At 32.2% G+C, this 19,430-nt stretch overlaps 1 protein-coding gene across 1 annotated transcript in view; it reads right to left on the bottom strand.

Moving 5' to 3' along the window:
- Nucleotides 1-19,430, bottom strand: part of Pcdh17 (protocadherin 17) — a 95,731-nt gene that overhangs the window by 60,499 nt on the left and 15,802 nt on the right. Inside the window, exons 2-3 of the mRNA XM_026412727.2 lie at nt 919-977; nt 613-785 (exon numbers count right to left, since the gene is read on the bottom strand). Of these exons, the coding sequence (XP_026268512.1) occupies nt 613-785; nt 919-977 (232 nt within the window). The remainder of the gene's footprint in view (nt 1-612; nt 786-918; nt 978-19,430) is intronic.

Genomic DNA, 19,430 nt, shown 5'->3' with positions numbered 1-19,430 from the left:
TATTTAACAAGTCATGTTTCTTTATTATCTCAATGTAGGCCAGTTCATGTTTATTTGACATCAGTGAAGACTTATAAATGTACAACAAAAGAATCCAAACTCTGGGTTAGCTACTATTTGACTCTTGAAACACTATAAGGAAGCTAGACTCTCAACTAAAAATAAATCAACAGTGGTAAGAGATTCAAAATTTTGATTTGAGTTTTCATTTCAACTAAAATTATCAAATTTACTGATTTTAATATTGTAAACGTGTTTACTAGAATGTACATATCTAATTAATATACCCCATATTTTCCTTGTTAACAAAACCCCACATAGGAAAGGCTAGGAAGTATCTATGAAATAAAAATGATATTACTTAACTTTGGTCAAGTTCTCATATTAAGAAGGTTACCCATGGCCCTCCTTTTCCAGCTGTGACTGTGATATTGAATATTTTCTTTTAATCTGGATTTTATTAAAAATCTTTTAATCATAAGATTTGCTGCTTTTTTGATCTATTATCAATGGTCTATTCCATTGTGATAAATTGAAACTCTAGGTCTAATAATAGGTTTATAATGATTGCTTAAGCTTTACACTTTGTAAGCATTGGAAGACTTCACTCACCTTGTTCAAGTGGTTGGCTTTTAGTTGAAGTAGTTTTCATCTTGAGTGCCTCCCTAACAGACATGTCACAGCAGGAGCCTTTGTTAGTGTCTTGGTCACTGTCAGCCTGATCACTGTCCCCGTGCCCACTGTCTCTCAGGCTGGCTCTTTCTGGGTCCTTAAACGTGGAGCTACTGAAATACATATAAAGAAAAAGAAGAGAAAGTGTTGTCTCTACTAGTTTAAATCTGAAGTGTAGTCTCTAGCAAAGCAATTTTGACACGAATGCAAATGGGGAAGCCGAGAAAGTTATTTAATAGGCCTTACCTTTGAACAAACTGCTGCCTGCTGCCCATGTAATTGGGCTCTGCGGGAAAATTGTCTGTCTGTGAAAAAGAAGGAAAAAAATACGTATAGTTGTACACTGGACAAATCTCCTGCAGAGCAACAAGATTTCCTAGTGGAAAAATGATTAATAATTTAAAAATTCCCTTAATCTTCAGATTTGTACATTTTAATTAAATTGGAAATTGCTGACATGTAATTATGTACTCAGAACAATTAAATGATTCCGGTCCACAAATTACCTGTTAAAGTAAACAAAGAGCCTGTCATAACTGGCATTCTCTGTTAGTACCAGGATGGATGACACTGTCTATGTTGGTTCTTTGCTTAGATATTAAGATTGAATATTTGTGGGAGGACTGGGAAAATGACCTAATTTCTTCATATTAAAACTGTGAATTATTTAATCAACTCATTTTTAAACATAATTACATCATCTGCTGGGATTCTCTGACCTTCTTGATGTAATATCATTTAAAGTCATCCACTCCTCTATTAAAAAATACAGGACCTTTCCTTCAAATTTTGCAGGAAACAGACACAAGCACTTCACATATGGTTGATCTCATCTCTAATTCATTCTCGGCTACATCCCAACTATGGAAATTATATTAAGCAATCCAGTGAAAATGAGTGTCACTTTCTGGTTCTTAAAAACAAAGTAAAAAAAAAAAAAAAAGAACAAGAAAAAAAACCCACGTTATTTAAAACATCGAGAGTGAAGACACTGAGAAACCAGGCTTGTTTTTGTGGTTGTTTCTACTGCTTCCAAACTGATGTGGAGGTCTGCCAAAAAGAACTGAATTCTCCTTGTATCATGGAACAGAGTCTTTTGGAAGAAAGAGACTGGATCTTTCATAGATCTCCCTATACTGTACATTCATACACGTTACTTCTTCTTGCAGCTGACACAGTGACAAAGCTTCTCCTGTTTTCTGCATCACTTCATATCACACACCATTATGCCCTGAAGCAGCTATGGTTCATACAAGACCATCTAGCATGCAAGGATCAATGACACGGACCATGCAATTCATGAAGCAGAGGGTCCAAGGTAAGGATTAATGCAATGTAACATGTGTTTTCCTTATTTATAAGTCTAACATAAAATATAACTTTTTTTCTTTCAATATAAAATTTAACTCATTTGGCTCTGTGAACTATTATTGGGGAAAAGAAAATTAAGAAAAATTACTTGAACTATTATGTAAAATTCACTATGGTCTAGAAGTTTGGTGGTAGACTATGCCCACAATTTTTTTTTTATTTATACTTTTTTTTTCTTCTTCTTCTTCTACTTTCTTTTAAGGCCAAATGACCTTTATCAAGCTACTTCAATGATGAAGGAAAAAGTTGGATTTATTTCTCATTCCTAAACATCTTTAATTAGTGTTTGTAGCAGAAATTTTTCATTAACACGTGAACTAGTTTCTGGATTCAGTGAAGCATCTTAATTTTTGTTTCTATATTGACAAGCTCTTAACTTTTAATGATAACTTGGTTGTCTAGTAAAATTAATAGTGCTAATCTACGCAGGCAACAAAAATGTTTGCTAAAGAATTTTGCCAATTTTCTGAATTGTAATCATTTAGAAATTCTACATACTTAATACTAGTTTAGCTTTTTGTGTGTGGCAGGGGTTGGTTCCAAGGGTTGAACTCAGGGGCACTCATCCACTGAGCCACATTCCAACCCTTTTTTGTACTTTATTTATAGACAGGGTCTGAGTTGCTTAGCGCCTTGCTTTTGCTGGGACTGGCTTTAAACTCCAGATCTTCCTGTCTCACCCTCCTGAGCTGCTAGGATGAGCCATTGCACGGGGCTTAGTTTATCTTTTGAATTGGTCGAAAACATGTATACAATCCACCATTGCTGACCTTACTGTTAAGAAGACAAATTCCTGGATAATAAGGAGAAAGTAGAATTTTAGGTGGGTGTGTAGTGTGTGCCTGAAATTCCAGCCGCTCACAAGACTGAAACAGGAGGACTTCAAATTCATACCAGCCTCAGCGACTTGGAGAAACCCTAAACAACTTACCAAAACCCTGTCTCAAATTAAAAAAATAAAATCAGGGCTGAGGATGTGGCTCAGTGGTTAAGAACCCCTGGGTTCAACCCCTGCACTAGTGCCCCTGAGTTCAATCCCTGGACCCGCCACCCCCCTAAAAGCTAAATTAGCATTATGAATGTAGAATTTCTAAAAAACTACAGTTCCAAAAATTGGCAAAATTCTTTAGCAAACATTTTGCTGCCTGTATACAAACAACAACGACAAAAAAAAAAAAAAAAAAAAAAAAAAAAAAAAAAAACAATGTGAATTGGAAACTCTAGTTAGGAAATAATATAAGCATTCTGACAGATAGTCTTGAGATTTTAGTGGTGTCAATTAGATGAAGTCCAGTAGGATGAGAATCCATATTTAGTTAGACCCTGGGGAAACTTTTCCTCTCCTTCTAACAGGGATATTTCTAAAAATGTTGGCAAAAAGATATATGAAAGAGGAGGGAGCAATGTGGAGGGAGGAAAAAAGAAATCTAGAAAAATCTAAGCTGGTTTATGATCATGGAAGTACAGTTTTAAAAATTTACAAACTGATCAGTACTAGAGTATCAGAAGTTTAATAATAATGGCTGCACTCATCCATTAAAGTATACAGGAATGTGAGAGAATGTGCAAGTGTGTGTATAATTAGCATAATGAAATAGCCATTTGGCCCTTAACAAACATACAACCAATTCACTACAAAAACCACACTGGTTTAATATAGAGAGTAACATTTTCATTACCTAGGCTCCAAGGGTGTCTGAAAACTCATTTAAAATAATCTGAATATAAAATAACAGCATTTGCATAGAAAAATGAAAGAGGGAAAAAGCCATATGTATCACAGCATCATTTAATTTAGAAATAGAAGCACTTTCAGATATTTTACAACACTGTACTCTAAAAATTCAGTGCTAACTTGTATATTTATAATTCTTAAATCTTAAATCTTAGAAGAAAATAAAATATGAAATGAGACACTTGTAACTCTTTAGGTCTCAACTGAGTATTTTAATATTCATATTTATAAATCTTAAAAACTTTATTCTAGTTTATAATAATTAATCACTACAATGTTTTCTCCTCAAACTCAGCTTGGACACAGTGATGTTTAAATCTTATTTCAAGAACATAATATTTCTCAAAAAAAATGTGTACCTTGAACTGGCGGGTAGATACAAAAATGTTCTCAAGTATAAATTTTTTTAAAACTTAGATTTGATAACCTATTCAATCAATGAAACAAAAGTTATTATTATTATTTTTTAAATCATTGTTTGCTTGTAACTATGTTATAAAGTAACATAAAATTGAATGTGCCCTCCGGCTTTATTGTTGTTGCTTTTATTTCTTAAAGACAATAAAAATTTAGAGATTCTTTCCTTTGTGTACAAAACAAATGTAAGCAAGCAATCAAAAACTTAACTGAATAAGTTCTGCAGGAATTGATGTGATTATTTTCCTTTACACATTTCTCTACTAGTACTTGGCAAATTGTACATTTATAAGTGATATTTAAATTTTTATCAGCAGTAATCAATAATAAACTATTCCTAAAATATGACATTCTCTAAATTTGCTCATTCCAGTAACATTCTGAAACACAAATCATAATTTCAAAAACAAACTCTCTGAGAAAGATTAAAAAAATGTATTGTAGCAAGGCCTTAAGAAACTTAGCAAGACCCTGTCTCAAAATAAAAAAGGGATGGGGATGAGGCTCAGTGGTCAAGTGACCAAGGGGTCAATCCTGGTACAAAAACAAAACAAAACAAAACAACACAACGACAACAACAACAACAAAAAAGGTATATTTTTAAAACTGTACCATGTTCACTGAAATTGAGAAAACTAATTAGGAAAGTATATTAATTTCATATGGACACTTTGATATGCCTTAAGAAGTTGATCTAAGAAAAGATGGTAGAAGGATTGAAAAGATTTTTACTATTAAATTATTAAACATAGTAATTTTAAAAAAATATATCAAGCCTTTGACAAAATTCACCATCTATTAATAAGACAATTTTCAGCAAATAAGAAATAAAAGAAAATTTTCCAATTATACAAAGGGCATCTACAAAAAATAAATGTACAGCTAGTATCATACTTAATGGCAAAAGACTGAACACTTTCACACAGGCCAGGAGGTCCAGTCTCACCACTCCCATTTATCCTCTACCAAATAAAATAAGGCAAGAAAATAAATGAAGTTTTTACAAATTAGAAAGGAAGAACAAAATCTTCACAGGTAGTGTAGCTATTTACAAATAATATTATCATTTAGGTGAAAAGTAGTAGGAGTCAAAACAAAACTTGCTAGATCTAATAAATGAATTAAGCAAGAATGATAACATTTAAGACCATCACATAATGGAGAGGGGCATAGGATGAGTGGAGGAACTTTGGATGAGGCAAAGGGGAGGGTAGAGGGAACATGGGGGTAGGAAAGATGGTGGAATGAGACGGACATCATTACCCTAGGAACATGTATGATTGCACAAATGTTGTGAACCTACTTTGGATACAACCAGAAAAGTCAAAATTGTGCTCCATTTGTGTATAATGAATCAAAGAACATTCTCCTGTTATGTATAACTGATTAAAAAATTAAATAAATTTTAAAAATGCAAAAGAAAATCAATTATATTTCTAAATTCTAGAATGGACTGTGGGAAACCAAAATTTCAAGCAATACATTTGAAATAGCTCTCCCAAATCAAATACTTAGTAAAGACACTTATATTAAAAAAAAAACTTGAATGCAAATGAATTATAATAGCCCAAACAATATTGAGAAAGAAGTATCCAGATGAAGAAATCACATCACTCTATTTTGAGCCTTACAATTGAAGCAAAACAATTAAGTCAGTCTGGTATTGCCTAAAGAATGGAAACACAGATCAATAGAACAGAGGAAACTATACAGAAGTCGACCCACACAACTGTGGCCAATTGATTTTTAACAAAGGTGCAAAAGCAATTCAATAGATAATCCAGTGAAAATGAATCATGACCTATGCTTTACACTTCACACACACACACACACACACACACACACACACACACACACATATGAACCAGAGATCTGAGATCTAAATATAAAGCATTTAAAGAACTCTCAAAACTAAATGGTAAGAAACAAAAGTCTTGAACTGACACTTTACCACCTGGAATATATCCATGGCCCATGAAAAACTGTTTATAGTAATTAGCTATTAGAGAAATGTAAATTATAATTTAAATGTACTATTACTAAATATCTATGATATTTGATAAAAATTTTAAAATTAATAATATTGAGGACTGACAAGAATGTGGAACAATTGGAATTCTCAAGAAGTTAGGTGGGAATTCAAAATGTTGCAGGTATTGTGGAAAAAATTGGGGCACTTTCTTATGAAACCAAAGATAAATATACCATATGACTCAGCAATTCTACTTCTAGAAATTTATCTTATAAAATTAAAATTATTCTCCTCCCAAAAAACTTGTACATAGATATTTACAGGAATTTTCTTTGCTAAAAACTGGAGTTATCCCAGATATGATTCAACAGGTGAATAAACAGACATAAATATGTAAAACAAGATACTACTTAGCAATGAAAAAATAAACTATTCATGCAACAACAGAATGAAACTCAAAAGTGTTATATTGCATGAACAAAGCCAGCCCCTCCCCCTCAAAAAACGCATACTATATGGTTATATATATAAGACTTCACAAAAAACAAAAAAGGTGAGGAAAATTGTGAGAGCATAAGGAAACTTTTTAGAGTGATACAACTCTTTAGTATCCTGCTTGTTTCATGGAATGACACACATATAAAAATCCATAGAACTAGGGGCTGGGGTTGTAGCTCAGTGGTAGAGCACTTGCCTAGCATGTGTGAGGCATTGGGTTTGATTATCAGCACCACATATAAATAAATAAAAATAAAGGTCCACCAACAACTAAAAAAAAAAAAAATCCATAAAACTATATATCTTCAAAAAGATTCATTCTACTGTATGCTAATTTAAAATTTTTAAATGATACCTAAAATACATGTAATATGATAATTTGCATCTTATATATACTGAGAATTTTCTACTTTATATAAAAAATAGATTTTCTTATTTTTATTTCTGTAATTTTCATTATTAATACTTGCTAAAACATTTTTAACATTTATTATGTGCCTAGAACCATGTTTAGCATTGTAGTATATTCTGAAAAATTCATTTCCAATCTGGTCTTATACATAGGATAAATATATTATCACATGTTGACCAAATATAAGAAGAACTCCCCAATGTGCACCACATATTGTATGGAATACACATTATATATTTTATGAAATAGGGAGTGGTAAAAAATGTACCCTAAACATTATTAAGAATAATGCTAACTCTTGAGCTCAAATGTCAAGCTATATATGTATAATGCATTATTTAGGGTTTCTTTTAAGGGGGGATGTACCAGAGATTGAATTCAGGGGCATTAGACTACTGAGCCACATCTTATCCTTATTTTGTATTTTATTTAGGAACAGAGTCTTACTGAATTGCTTAGTGCCTCACATTTCGAGATCTTCCTGTCTCAGCCTCCTGAGCCTCTGGGATTATAGGCATGCACCACTGTGTTCGGCTGGTTTAGGTATTTGACAAGAAGGCTTATTGTAGAATCAATTCCAAAGTGAAATGAAGGGAAGGGAGAGGGAATGGGAATGGGAAAGATATTAGAATGAATCAGACATTACTTTCCTATATGCATATATGAATACATGACCAGTGTAAGTCCACACCATGTACAACCAGAAGAATGGGAAGTTATACTCTATATATGAGTAATATATCAAAATACAATGCACTGTCATGTAAAACTAATAAGAACAACAACAACAAAATAAATGGAAGGTGAGGGAGGTCAGGAGGGGAAAAAGGGAGGTAAAAGAAGAGCTCATGAGCTCAAATAAATTTCCAGGCATGTATGAATTTTTCATAATGAACCCAACTATTACATATAAACATGCAGCTCTAAAAAAATAAGCAAACAACAAAAATTAATATAAAAATAAAATAACATAGTTCCTTAAACATTTTGAATAAAGAGTGTTTCTGAACTTGTTCTTTGTCCCTTGAAATGACATCAGGTAAACTTCTAAAACCTATGTGGGAAGTTCATCTTCATTTGAAAATAATACAAATTGATTGGGAATATAAAGATCTATTTAATTCCACCAGCAAAACCAAGCAAATGCTTTATAAAATAGTCACCTTAAATATAAATAATTTAACCCAAGTTTTATTTCTTTTAAAGATGATTTTTTTCTTATATGCAGCTCCCCATTTAGTCAGCCATAAAATAACCATTTTAAGTAAAGATTTTGAATTGCATTTGTTGCAAAGCAGTAGCTAGTTTTCCTTTTAAAACAAACAGCTGGATCATGGAGGACTGGGATCTATCTTCAGAAAACATAAGCTTTTAAATGTAGAAAATACCCTGTAAGACTGACTCAGCATTTGGGAGTAATATCATGGCATACCTTTGTAAAAAATCAAAGGACATGGAATGTAAAATGACCAGCATCTATGAGGTACTATGTATGCAAATTACTGTCAAAATAATTTACATAATTGCTGGTAAAATTGGGATAATATTATCCAACATGTGGGGTTGTATGTTTTATATGAGATAATGTATAAAAATTTCTCAGTTAAATAATGCAATTTCCATTAGAACTTTTTAATTTTTTAAATCCTATGTGCAGCACAATAATGATCATGAAATAATAATAACCAGATGAAACTGTGGGAAATTTAAAAATGATTCTTGGATTTCTACACAATGAAATACCTGTGGGATGAAAAGCATAAAATAAAGACCTCATCATTTTGAATCTCATTTTTAATGAAGTCTAAGAAAAATTATCTAGTCTTCAAGCATGTCCCTGCAAAAGGAAGAGAAAAGAAGAATATGAGTATTTGGAAGCTGCATTGTGTGGTTAGTTTTTCACTCCCATACACATATTTAAGTAAATGTTGCTAGAATTCAAAGTATGATTAGTGTAATCACACCATGAAAATTAAATATATAAAAAATAACCTTGAAGGCTCAGTGGCAGAGAGTTTGCCTGGCATGTGTGAGGCACTGGATCAAGAAATTAAAAAAAAAAAAAAAGGTCCATTGACAACTAAAAAAATAAAATAAAACACCTTGATTCTTAATTATTCAGGATTATTTTACTTAATTCTTTACAGAGTCCTGCTACAATCAGAAAACTTTCTATGAAGGAAACAATTCTGACACACAAAGTGTTCTGGCATTTCCAGAATGACTGTCACAGGGACATAGGAGGGAACAGACTGGAAATTCGTATTCCAGATGTCCTGTGCCTTTCTCTACTTCTCTACCAGGGAGGAGGCCTGAAGGACTGAGACCACTCTTCAGCTCAGCAAGTAAAGTCACTTCCCAGAAAAAGGTTTAGCTCAGAACATAGGTTGTACAGAAACACAGTATTAAACAATATAGATGTTTTACTATCTGAAATCCCATTAGGGATTATATGGACCAGGAAAATTTAACCCATACTTAGGAAGAAAAAAATGTGCTAAGAGGGAGATGATAGAATTTAATAAAGAACTTAAAAACATATTTGAAATTTTAAAAATATGCTTAGGAATGTAAAAGCAAGACACGGAGAGTAAATGCCTCCTTAAATTCTGTACCTTAAATACTTCCCTTGCCTCATCTAAATTTCAACCCTGAAGAAGAGAAATAAAGATATTAAAAAGAGTCAATGGGAATTTATGAAAATGAAAACTGCTGTAAGTTAAAAAATGTACTGTTAGACTCTGAAGAAATAAAGACACAACCAGATTCTAGAAACATCTGCCTTAATAATTATATATAAGATTGCATTTATGTTTATCTGTATATGATTTTATATTTTTGTGTCAACATTGTTCTTAAAAATTTGTGATAAACTAGGGAGTGAATAAATGTCTATTCAATAAAAAGTGACTCTCCCACTGGTTGCAATATAAAAATGAAGGTGGTTTTAATTGTAGATATATTGATCTGGAGGAAAACTTTTTAAGGAAAAAAATGAAAGTAAACCTTTTACTCTTTGAAGTCATCATTAAGAAATCACCTTACCTCACAAACTAATTTCAGGTTGATGTGTAATAAAACAGATTTGTCTAAAAGTAAATGACTCTAGATACAGGATTAAATCAAACTTGAATGTTCAGGGTTAAGGAATGGGGAGTGTAATTTTGAAAAATCCCTTTGAACTGGAAACATAAGGTTGATTACATACATGGTTGCCATTGGGTTGAAAACAACACAAGTTGAACTTTTCCCTTAATTCAAAAGCACTGCTTTTCACACTGATAACAAGCATTCCTTTTGCAGCAGACTAAACTCAAGGGAGTGTTAAGAGGCAAATAACTCATTTTAAGCCTTTTCATACAGACATTGCTTCTGATAGCTTTGCCTTCAACAGAATATATGGTGTGGTTCTTTCTACATCGCTGAAGTAGGCAAGAGCATTTTAAGCCACTACTTATAAAGTTATCTGACAGCACCTATGGCTTTGGAATTTTTAAAGTGCATGAAGTATGGCAATAACTGTATTTATCAGTGGTTTTCAAAATAATACATTTTATCCAAGTATAGTGTAGTCGACATTTGTGTTGTGTTACTAAAGTCATAATAAAAACATGGAATGGTCTCACCACATTGAGCAAAAAAAAAAAAAAATGGTATTCTTTTAAATTAAAAATGGGAACATCCTGCAAACAAAAAATTACTTACTGCTCAATGAATATGACTTAGATTGGTAAAGTGATCTTAAAATTTCTAGTAACTGTTGTTAACTCTTGTAAATATCATTGATAACTTTAAAAACTGTGTGCTGAAATGTAATTATGTAATTTACAAATACTGAGGAATCATCTTTGGCAAGAGCAAATAAAATTGAGATAATCAAAATTTAAGTGCCATTTGTTGACACAACACAATGCTGAGTACTACTCAGCCCTATTGTGTATTGAATCTCGAATTCTAGGAGCCCCCAATTTGCCACTGAATGCCAGAGGTGCTTTCTGTTGGCATCTGTAAAGTGTCATATGCCTTTAGGAAAGAAATCAAAGCACACTAACAGCCTCAGTTCCCCCATCAGTGCAGTCTGCCTATCCATGTCAGCCCCATGCAACACCCTGTCTTCCCTTTTTATTCCAGTTGCAATAGAGAAGAGGATCAGAATTCTTTTCTGCTTTTTTGGCCATTTCTTAGCCAGACTTTTCGTCTCTGGAGACTGTGCTCTGCTTTCTTCCTCCCATGCTCTTTCCATCTCTATTAAGAATACTGAAGGATTTTCCCACTGGAAGGAATATCTAAAAACTGGATTTTCTACAATTGGGACTCCAAGACTGGAAACTCAAAAATTATATGTGGCCTATAAAAATTCATTACAATTCTGAAAATAGCTTCCTCTAGTGGTCTCAACATAGAGAGAAGGGAAGGAGATAAATTAGTGGCATTATTTTACTTATCATCACTATGAATGATGAGTCTTCTGGTAGAAACATTTCCTTAAAATGTTATTGTATTAGTTTTAAGGAACTAGCTAATAAGTAAAAGGAAAATTTTACAAATTTTGAGTTATTTACTCAGACCAATTTTTAGACTGATTCATTTAGCAATCAATTATGGATAGGATTTGAAACTATACTAGACTGAATCAAAATGTGCTTCTGATGCTACCATTGTAAACATTCAGCCCTGGGAGTTTTGGAGTACTGACTTTCATTAGGATTGCAAAACAATATTACTAATATTTATTATTCACTCTTTCAACTGCCAAAGGGGTGACACAGTGGTTATCATTCACATTATGTTTGAAACAGAGAAACTACAGCTAAGTGATCGTCATAGAGTTACCTGTCATAATCTCAGTTCATTATAAAATAATGACAATTGCCAGAGACTTTCAGCACCAGTCAGGTGTGGTACTGACTAAGAAAATGAAGAAAAATTGTGAGCCATCCCTGCATTTTTGAAAATGAGATAATGAGAAATTAATGTAACTCGCCTTAAAAGTACTTTTTAAAATTACTGTTACATACTAAGCAAAATTGGTACTATTATCATCCCTAATAAAGTCTCTAAAGGAATTGTACTTTCGTCTTTCTATATATTCATATTAAATTATCTTAATATGTTGAACAGCATATATAATTCTAGTAACTATATGTTTTCTTTGAATAATAACATAAAAGATAATAATGGCAGTTTATTTTCAAATATTCTAATGCATGCAGTATGATTAACCATATGATTACTTACCATCATTATACTCATATAAGTTGTCAAAATAGGCACTTTTAAACACTTACCTTATAAATGCAAAAGAAATTTAAGATATTATCTTTAGTCAATCATTATGTAAAGTTCCAAAGCAAAATAAAAGAATTAAGTAAACCAAATGTGTAAGAGATCGTATTTCTGTTATATATTTCATTAGTTTATTTTTTCACAAAGAAATTGACAACTTCAGAAATACAATGATTTTGGCAAACATAATTCACCAGTCTTGTGCCTCAAAATATTAAGTCATCAATCTAAAGATACAGCCAATTATTATTTTTCCTTCTAACTCTTGATTGGAATAGAGAATTTTTAATTCTTTATAAATCAACAAACCAATCAGCTAATCAACTAAAATGTGTTTCAATAACTAATAAATGCTTTGGGACATTTTGAAGCCTTTAAACTTTTATATAGGCTTCAAAGGTAACATACTTACTTAAAAAAATTTCTAGGTTTACCTAATGGCTTTGAATTTCTAGTTTCCAAACAAAAAAACAAGATGAGAAAACAATTATGGAAATTTAAACTTAGGGCATAATAAATGAGTAATAATGGTACATACTCTCAGAAATTACAAAGGAAAAGATATTTCCAATTCTGAGGAAAATGTTAATTATTAATCAAATTAGTATTAGGTTACTAGAATATTTATCATTTCCTCTCTGAAATATAAGAGTAAGTATCATATTTAAAATGTATGATTCATTCGTTGGAAATGGTCTTTTTTTGGTAGGCATTCATACCTGAAATTAAAATAAAGCAAAGTGTCTCCACTAAGGTTAATATTTTTAATTAAACATTAGCACAAAATGAAATAAAATATCTCTAATCTTTATCGGAGTGTCACATAATATCTAATTCATGGATCTACAGCTTTTACTTTGCTTTAAGGCTTTAATTCCAAGAAGCCTTCTCTAATGAAAGAAGTAATGTTACTTCATGACATTCATTTCATGAAACAATAGGCCAACATTCTTCATATCTAGTTTTAAAATTATAGACTATCATTTTGATTTTGTTAAAAAATTTTTACAACTGACAAAGTACAAATTTTTGCATACAAATAAAGAAAATTTTAAAAAATTAAGAAATATTGTCAATGGTCAAATGCCTTACAGAGTATTTGGCTGGTGGTTCATTATCTGTTTTTGAAAATGAAATTCTATCAGAATTCAGCCATGCCCACTCATTCACATGTCCTCTATGGCTGCCTTCAAGGATCTAATAAGTATTTGGAACACACACTATGACAGCCCACAAACCCTCAAATACTTGCCATCTGGTCCTTATCAAAAAGAGTTGTTGACTCTTGGTTTAGAAAGACTAAAACTCTGTTCTTAACCATATAATTAAATGTTTTACTCTCTTGCCTCCTGAAGATAAAAGATTATAAAAAAATTTTGGAAATGCAGTATGCTTAATTAGGTCATAGCTTAGGAAAAAAAAAAAAAACTAGTCATTTTCTTTCTTTGTAGGATCTGGACTCCCTTCTGAGTCTACAGTTTCAAAAGCATCTGATTGAAACACTGTTCATATATTTTTAAGTGGATCTCAGTGTTTATTGATTTGGAGAATGTTTATATTAAATTCCAAACTATTTAAAACTTAGAAACCGTACCACCACGGGAACCCCTAAAAAAAAAAAAAAATGCACTTAGACGCATGAAGTTTCCTGAAGTATATTACAAATTCCTCTAGAGTATACTTAGGATAAGAGTAAAGAGCCATTTTTTTCCCAGAAACATCGTAAGTCCTTGTTTACTTCCAAAATCTCACACTTCTACTCAGGACATGTTCTTTTGATTCAGTGCTCCCACACCTATTTGGTATTACAACACATTGTATTCTTTCCTTTCAACCTCACCTAGCAGGCATTGTAATTATCATTATTATTTTAATGGAATGGGTAACTGAGATCCGTGGATTTTCATGAAAAGCCATCTGGAGGTCCCAAGATAAGTAATATAAATAAACTTTTTGTTGTTGTTGTTGTTGGTATGGGGGGGATTGAACTCAGGGATACTCAACAACTGAGCCACATCCCCAGCCCTATTTTGTAGTTTATTTAGATACAGGGCATTACTGAATTGCTTAGCACCTTGCTTTTGCTGAGGCTGGTTTGAACTAGTGATCCTCCTGGATTTATCATGCTCATTCCAATAATGCTTAATAAATGACCCCTACAGAGTTTCCATTGCCAGATCACACCCCCTGGAATGGCTGTGTTCCTATAACTATTACCTATTACGCTTTGAATTAAACACAAAGAAAAGCAATGAAATCTATTGGACAATTTCAATTAGAATTAAAGAAGCAAAGTCAGTATGAAGATTAAATCTGAGCATCCTCCGTGGCTTCTGCAGTCTACAACATGTAAAAATATTTCTACTATAAAGGATCAATCTAGAGAACCTCTTAAAATGATAGCTAGGTCCCCAGTCTGAAACCCTGTAGTACTGTGTTACACAGTAGGTTCTGCCAGAGTTTTGTTGTTATGGTTTTGTTAGTACTGGGAATTGAACCCAGTTGTCCTTTATCACTGAGCCTTATCCCCAGTCTTCCCCCCCCCCCACAAACAAGTTCTCACTAAGGTGTTGCTGAGGGTCACACTTGCTGAGGCTGCCCAGAACTTACAATCATCCTGCCTCAGGCTCCTGAGTTGCTAGGATTAGAGGTGTGTGACAACCTGGTTGGCAAGTTTTTGACTTTCAACATGTGGAATCTTTAAAGAATTCTCCTCCAAATGTAACAGTGTAGGTACAAAGTTTCAGTACTTCAGAGAAGCAATTATTATGCTATATGATGTTCTTTTGCTCTATATACTATTTTAATATGATAAATGCATGCTAATCATGATATTTCAAGTGGTGTGGGAGCAAGAACCCTCAACTCTTGAATCAGATCATATTAGCTCCTAGCTGTCTGTGTACATGTGGGTAAAAAACTTCTATAATTTCCTTATGAGAAAAGATGTATGACTGAATACAGATCCAATCTTATGTATCTATATTGCTAAAATTCATTGTCTTACAACAATTTTTTGGACATATATCTCTTCATTTGATACCTAGTGTTAGCTTGTCTTCCTACAAGAGATCTCTGCTTAAAAAGCACAGTTTTTAATTAATCTTGATGAAGAATTTCCCCCCGCCCAGAGGGGTTTTGCTATGCTGCCCCGGTTGGCCTAGAACTTGTGATTATCCTGCCTCAACCTCCTAAGAACCTGGGATTACAGTCACGTGTTACACCTGACTTAGTTTAAGAAGCTTAAGATATCTAGATACCAATTTTTGTAAGATACTCCACCAAAAATTGGTTATCTTTTTAAATTGTCTATTTAAAATCAAAAGAGACAAAACCTGGTTTAGAGAGTGAAAGTGGTAATTTTCAATAACATTAATTAGTATTCTGGTAAAATTACTTTCTAATCATTGTTCTAAAATAAAATTCTGTTCTTTAACAACTACTAATTGTTTTTACATATTTTTTAGTTGTAAATGGATCTTTCATTTTATTTATTTTTTTACATGTGGTGAGCATCGAACTCAGGGTCTCACACCTGCCAGCAAGTGCTCTACCACTGAGCCACAACTACAGCCCCAACAACTACTAATTTAGGCCAACTGAAATATCATTTACAAAGAAGATATCTACCTATCAGTATTCTAAAGTTTAAGTGCTTCAAAATAGTTTATGATATTTGTTCCTAACAATCATAATAGTGATATGTATTATTATTTAGCCAATACTTAGTATTAAACATATTCCTGGGGTTGGAGATATAGCTCAGTTGATAGAGTGCTTGCCTTGCATGCACAATCCACATTACCATCAAAAAACAAAACAAAAAGAAACAACCATATGCCTTATATGAAAATAATATTTCACTTTTAATTCCTACAACAACCAGATGAGTACCAAGTGTTATCATATGTGATAAGAAAACAGAAAAAAAAAATGGTGAAACATCTTGCCCTGGACTGAAGAGCTTGTCTCTTTTTCAACCAGGAATCTTGGGAATGGAATTTCAGTGTAAACTATCTACATAGTCTAAGTAACTTAAATGAATCATATTCATTGATTGGTCCAGAATTCCACCATTTTAAGATATTGTGAAATTACATTATTGACATAGAAATACATATATGACTCTTTATATATTTTTAGTAAAATGTAGCTTACTATATTATGTTTAGAAAATGCAACTTCTTGTGAAAAATCTAATATCATGTGCACCTATGCTTATATATGAAGTAGAAGTATATACTTGTTCATGTTCTTTTTTCCAAATCCTTTTCAATTAGACATGTAAGCCCTCTTTCCTATTATAGAGTGATATTTTGAGTACCTGTTCAGCATTAATAACTATCTCTGCAAGAACTGATAAAACATCTCAATAATGAATATATTAATACCCTCACAGTGAAAAATTAATATTTATATTAAATACAGTAAATAAAAAATATCGATAGTCAGACATAAGTCCTCTGGACTTTGTATTTGGGGAGAAGGAATTGTAGATTAACAAAACAAGAGGTTAGCAGTATCTATATTTGAGTAGTCAATTATAGGGAATTAAACTTGATAAATTCAACTTGCTGAATTTTCAGTCCACAATGATGTAATAAATTCTTACTATACCCCAGACATTGTTTTAGGTATAGATTTTTAAGTAAACTTTTCCAGTAAGTAAAAGTTCTTATTAAAATTATGGAAGAAATACATACAAAATTTGCAAAAAAAAAAAAAAAAAACAACAACAACAAAAAACAACTCACCCGACACAAAACTGAAAACAATTTACAAAAACACAGATTTTTTATCAGTGTTTTGTGATAGTTTTCCCACACCCCAAGAGTAAAATCTGTGTTTACAAGGGGAAACTAGAAAAAAAAAAAAAAAAAAAAAACTTGCTAAAACAATCAAGGAGGAAAGGAGTATCTGGCTCTGCAGGCAAATGTAGGCGATTTATCCCTGGAGGCTGACTACATACTCCCAGTTCAATGATAAAGTAGTTGAATCCAAATACATCAGACGAACAGTGTCTGCTGAGTCTCAGTGGCATAGCTTCATTTCTAGAATATCTGAAACAGTATAAAAATCCTGGGTCCAAAAATCTCGAATATTTACATCTCAGTTGTACATGGAGATATTTTCTTTATAGGTTCTTTAATTCCATATTTCCCCTGTATATGTCACTTTATTATTGATGATTTAGATACATTGTTATTTAAATCTAAAACATGAAGTATGGAATTTTTCCCTAAAAGAAATGAAAAAGTGAAAGAGTTGCCATTTTCTTTCATAACCTGCTTTCTAATTCTTTTTATTTTCAAAATACGAAAATGAGTTGTCATATATAGCTTGAAAAATAGTTTTTTCTTTCTCTGAAAGTACACAAGTTTACTCGAGTTGAGTAAAGTAGTTTATAAAAGTTATACACTTATTATTAAAAATTATGGAACTCTTTTCCTGGTCTAATTTGATTTAAGAATGCTGATACCCTTTTCGGTGAGAGGACAGAACATCGCCAATATAAAATGGTGTATCCTTTACCATAGTGCATAAATAGCTCAAGATGAAGGCATAACAATAAGCTCTCTTTCTGTTATTGCAGAACCAATAAATAAGCATAATGAAAACCATGACACATTATTACATTATTCTGTATTGCCTCTATTCATTAAAAAATCCAGATGAATGCATTTAAAATAATTCCATGTGTCAAATGATTGTAAGTTTTGCACTTGAGATAATGCTGAAAGGAATATATGCACACAGCAGATACATGGTCTTTTGTGGCTTGTATCAAGATTATTGTAGAAGTACAAGGAATCTGAGCAATAACCACTTAACACCCAAATGGTAGTAGCATAGTATCCATCAGTCACTGTGCTATGTGTTTTCTGATATTATGGAGTCAATAAAAACCAAATTATAAAGCTTTAGAAAAAGCTTCCCTGTCAATTAGCCCTTGGATGAATTCTCCTCTTTCAGTTTCCCTGTTGATTTAATATACTAGATTACATTAGCGGCAGTGGCTTGTAAATAAGGAGTATCTGAATCCTTTTAATGGAGATATGCTGCCAAAATAATCAGCTTCACACTTAATAAGTTTCTAAGTATTTGGAAAAGCTGTGAAATGGGATTATAAGGTTAAACTGTGTACATCTGGCTTGCCACTATGTAAATATTTCAGAAATTTGATCTCATGGGCCAAAGAAACACCTGTCTAATCATGACTCTTTTCCAAGTTACATGAACTTCAGTGAGCAAAGCAGTACATAAATGCTGACAAGAAATCTTAATCAATTTGCATAATGTACTTCTTATGCTAGACACATAATTTATCATATCTCAACCTTCTAAGTGAATACGTAAGAAGTATTCTAGAGAGGTTCTGTAATATCATACTTATCTTGGCAAAAAACCATGGGGGTACCCAAAATTTGAAATTTAGGATAATCACTTGAAATGCTAAATAATCGCATTGATGTTTTTTTTTTTTGCTATGGTATGTAATTTTAGCATAATTAGATGTTATAAGTATAATTTTTGTGAAACATGAACCCATAGAATAATAAATGAGAGGTAGGAGTCTGTGCATAAAATAACAGTAAAATTTGAGCAGTTTCTCTAGTTAATAGAAACTTTAATCAAGTTGAATAGTAGTTGCTTTTAACCAGATTCAAGCTTAAATAAGTATTTTGACTCTTTGTCAAATCTACATCAGCCCATTAAGCATGATTTTAGTTTTTCAAGTTGTCTGTGAAAAAAGTAATTAGGTTAGAAATGCATCCGGTATGGTTCTTATCAAATTAACTTAAAATGTTCAACTTGAAAACACAGATTTTAAAACTATGGCCCCAAAATGGCAGCTAAAGGTCATCAAATCAGATTTCTAATTATATTTCCTGGGAGCAGATGGGTGCAATGAAACCTAATGATTGAATTTTAAATGCTTTCATGCACCTTTTATCTGTTTCCCAACATGTTGATTCTACCTTAATGCTTTAACAAGATAATAGGTTTATTACAATTAACCAAGTGAAATGATATATCCACTTTCCAATTACTTATATCATATTACC

Source organism: Urocitellus parryii, chromosome 2 (genome assembly GCF_045843805.1).
Source record: "Urocitellus parryii isolate mUroPar1 chromosome 2, mUroPar1.hap1, whole genome shotgun sequence".
Classification (NCBI taxonomy): Eukaryota; Metazoa; Chordata; class Mammalia; order Rodentia; family Sciuridae; genus Urocitellus; species Urocitellus parryii.
This window is presented reverse-complemented; position numbering and strand designations above follow the sequence as displayed.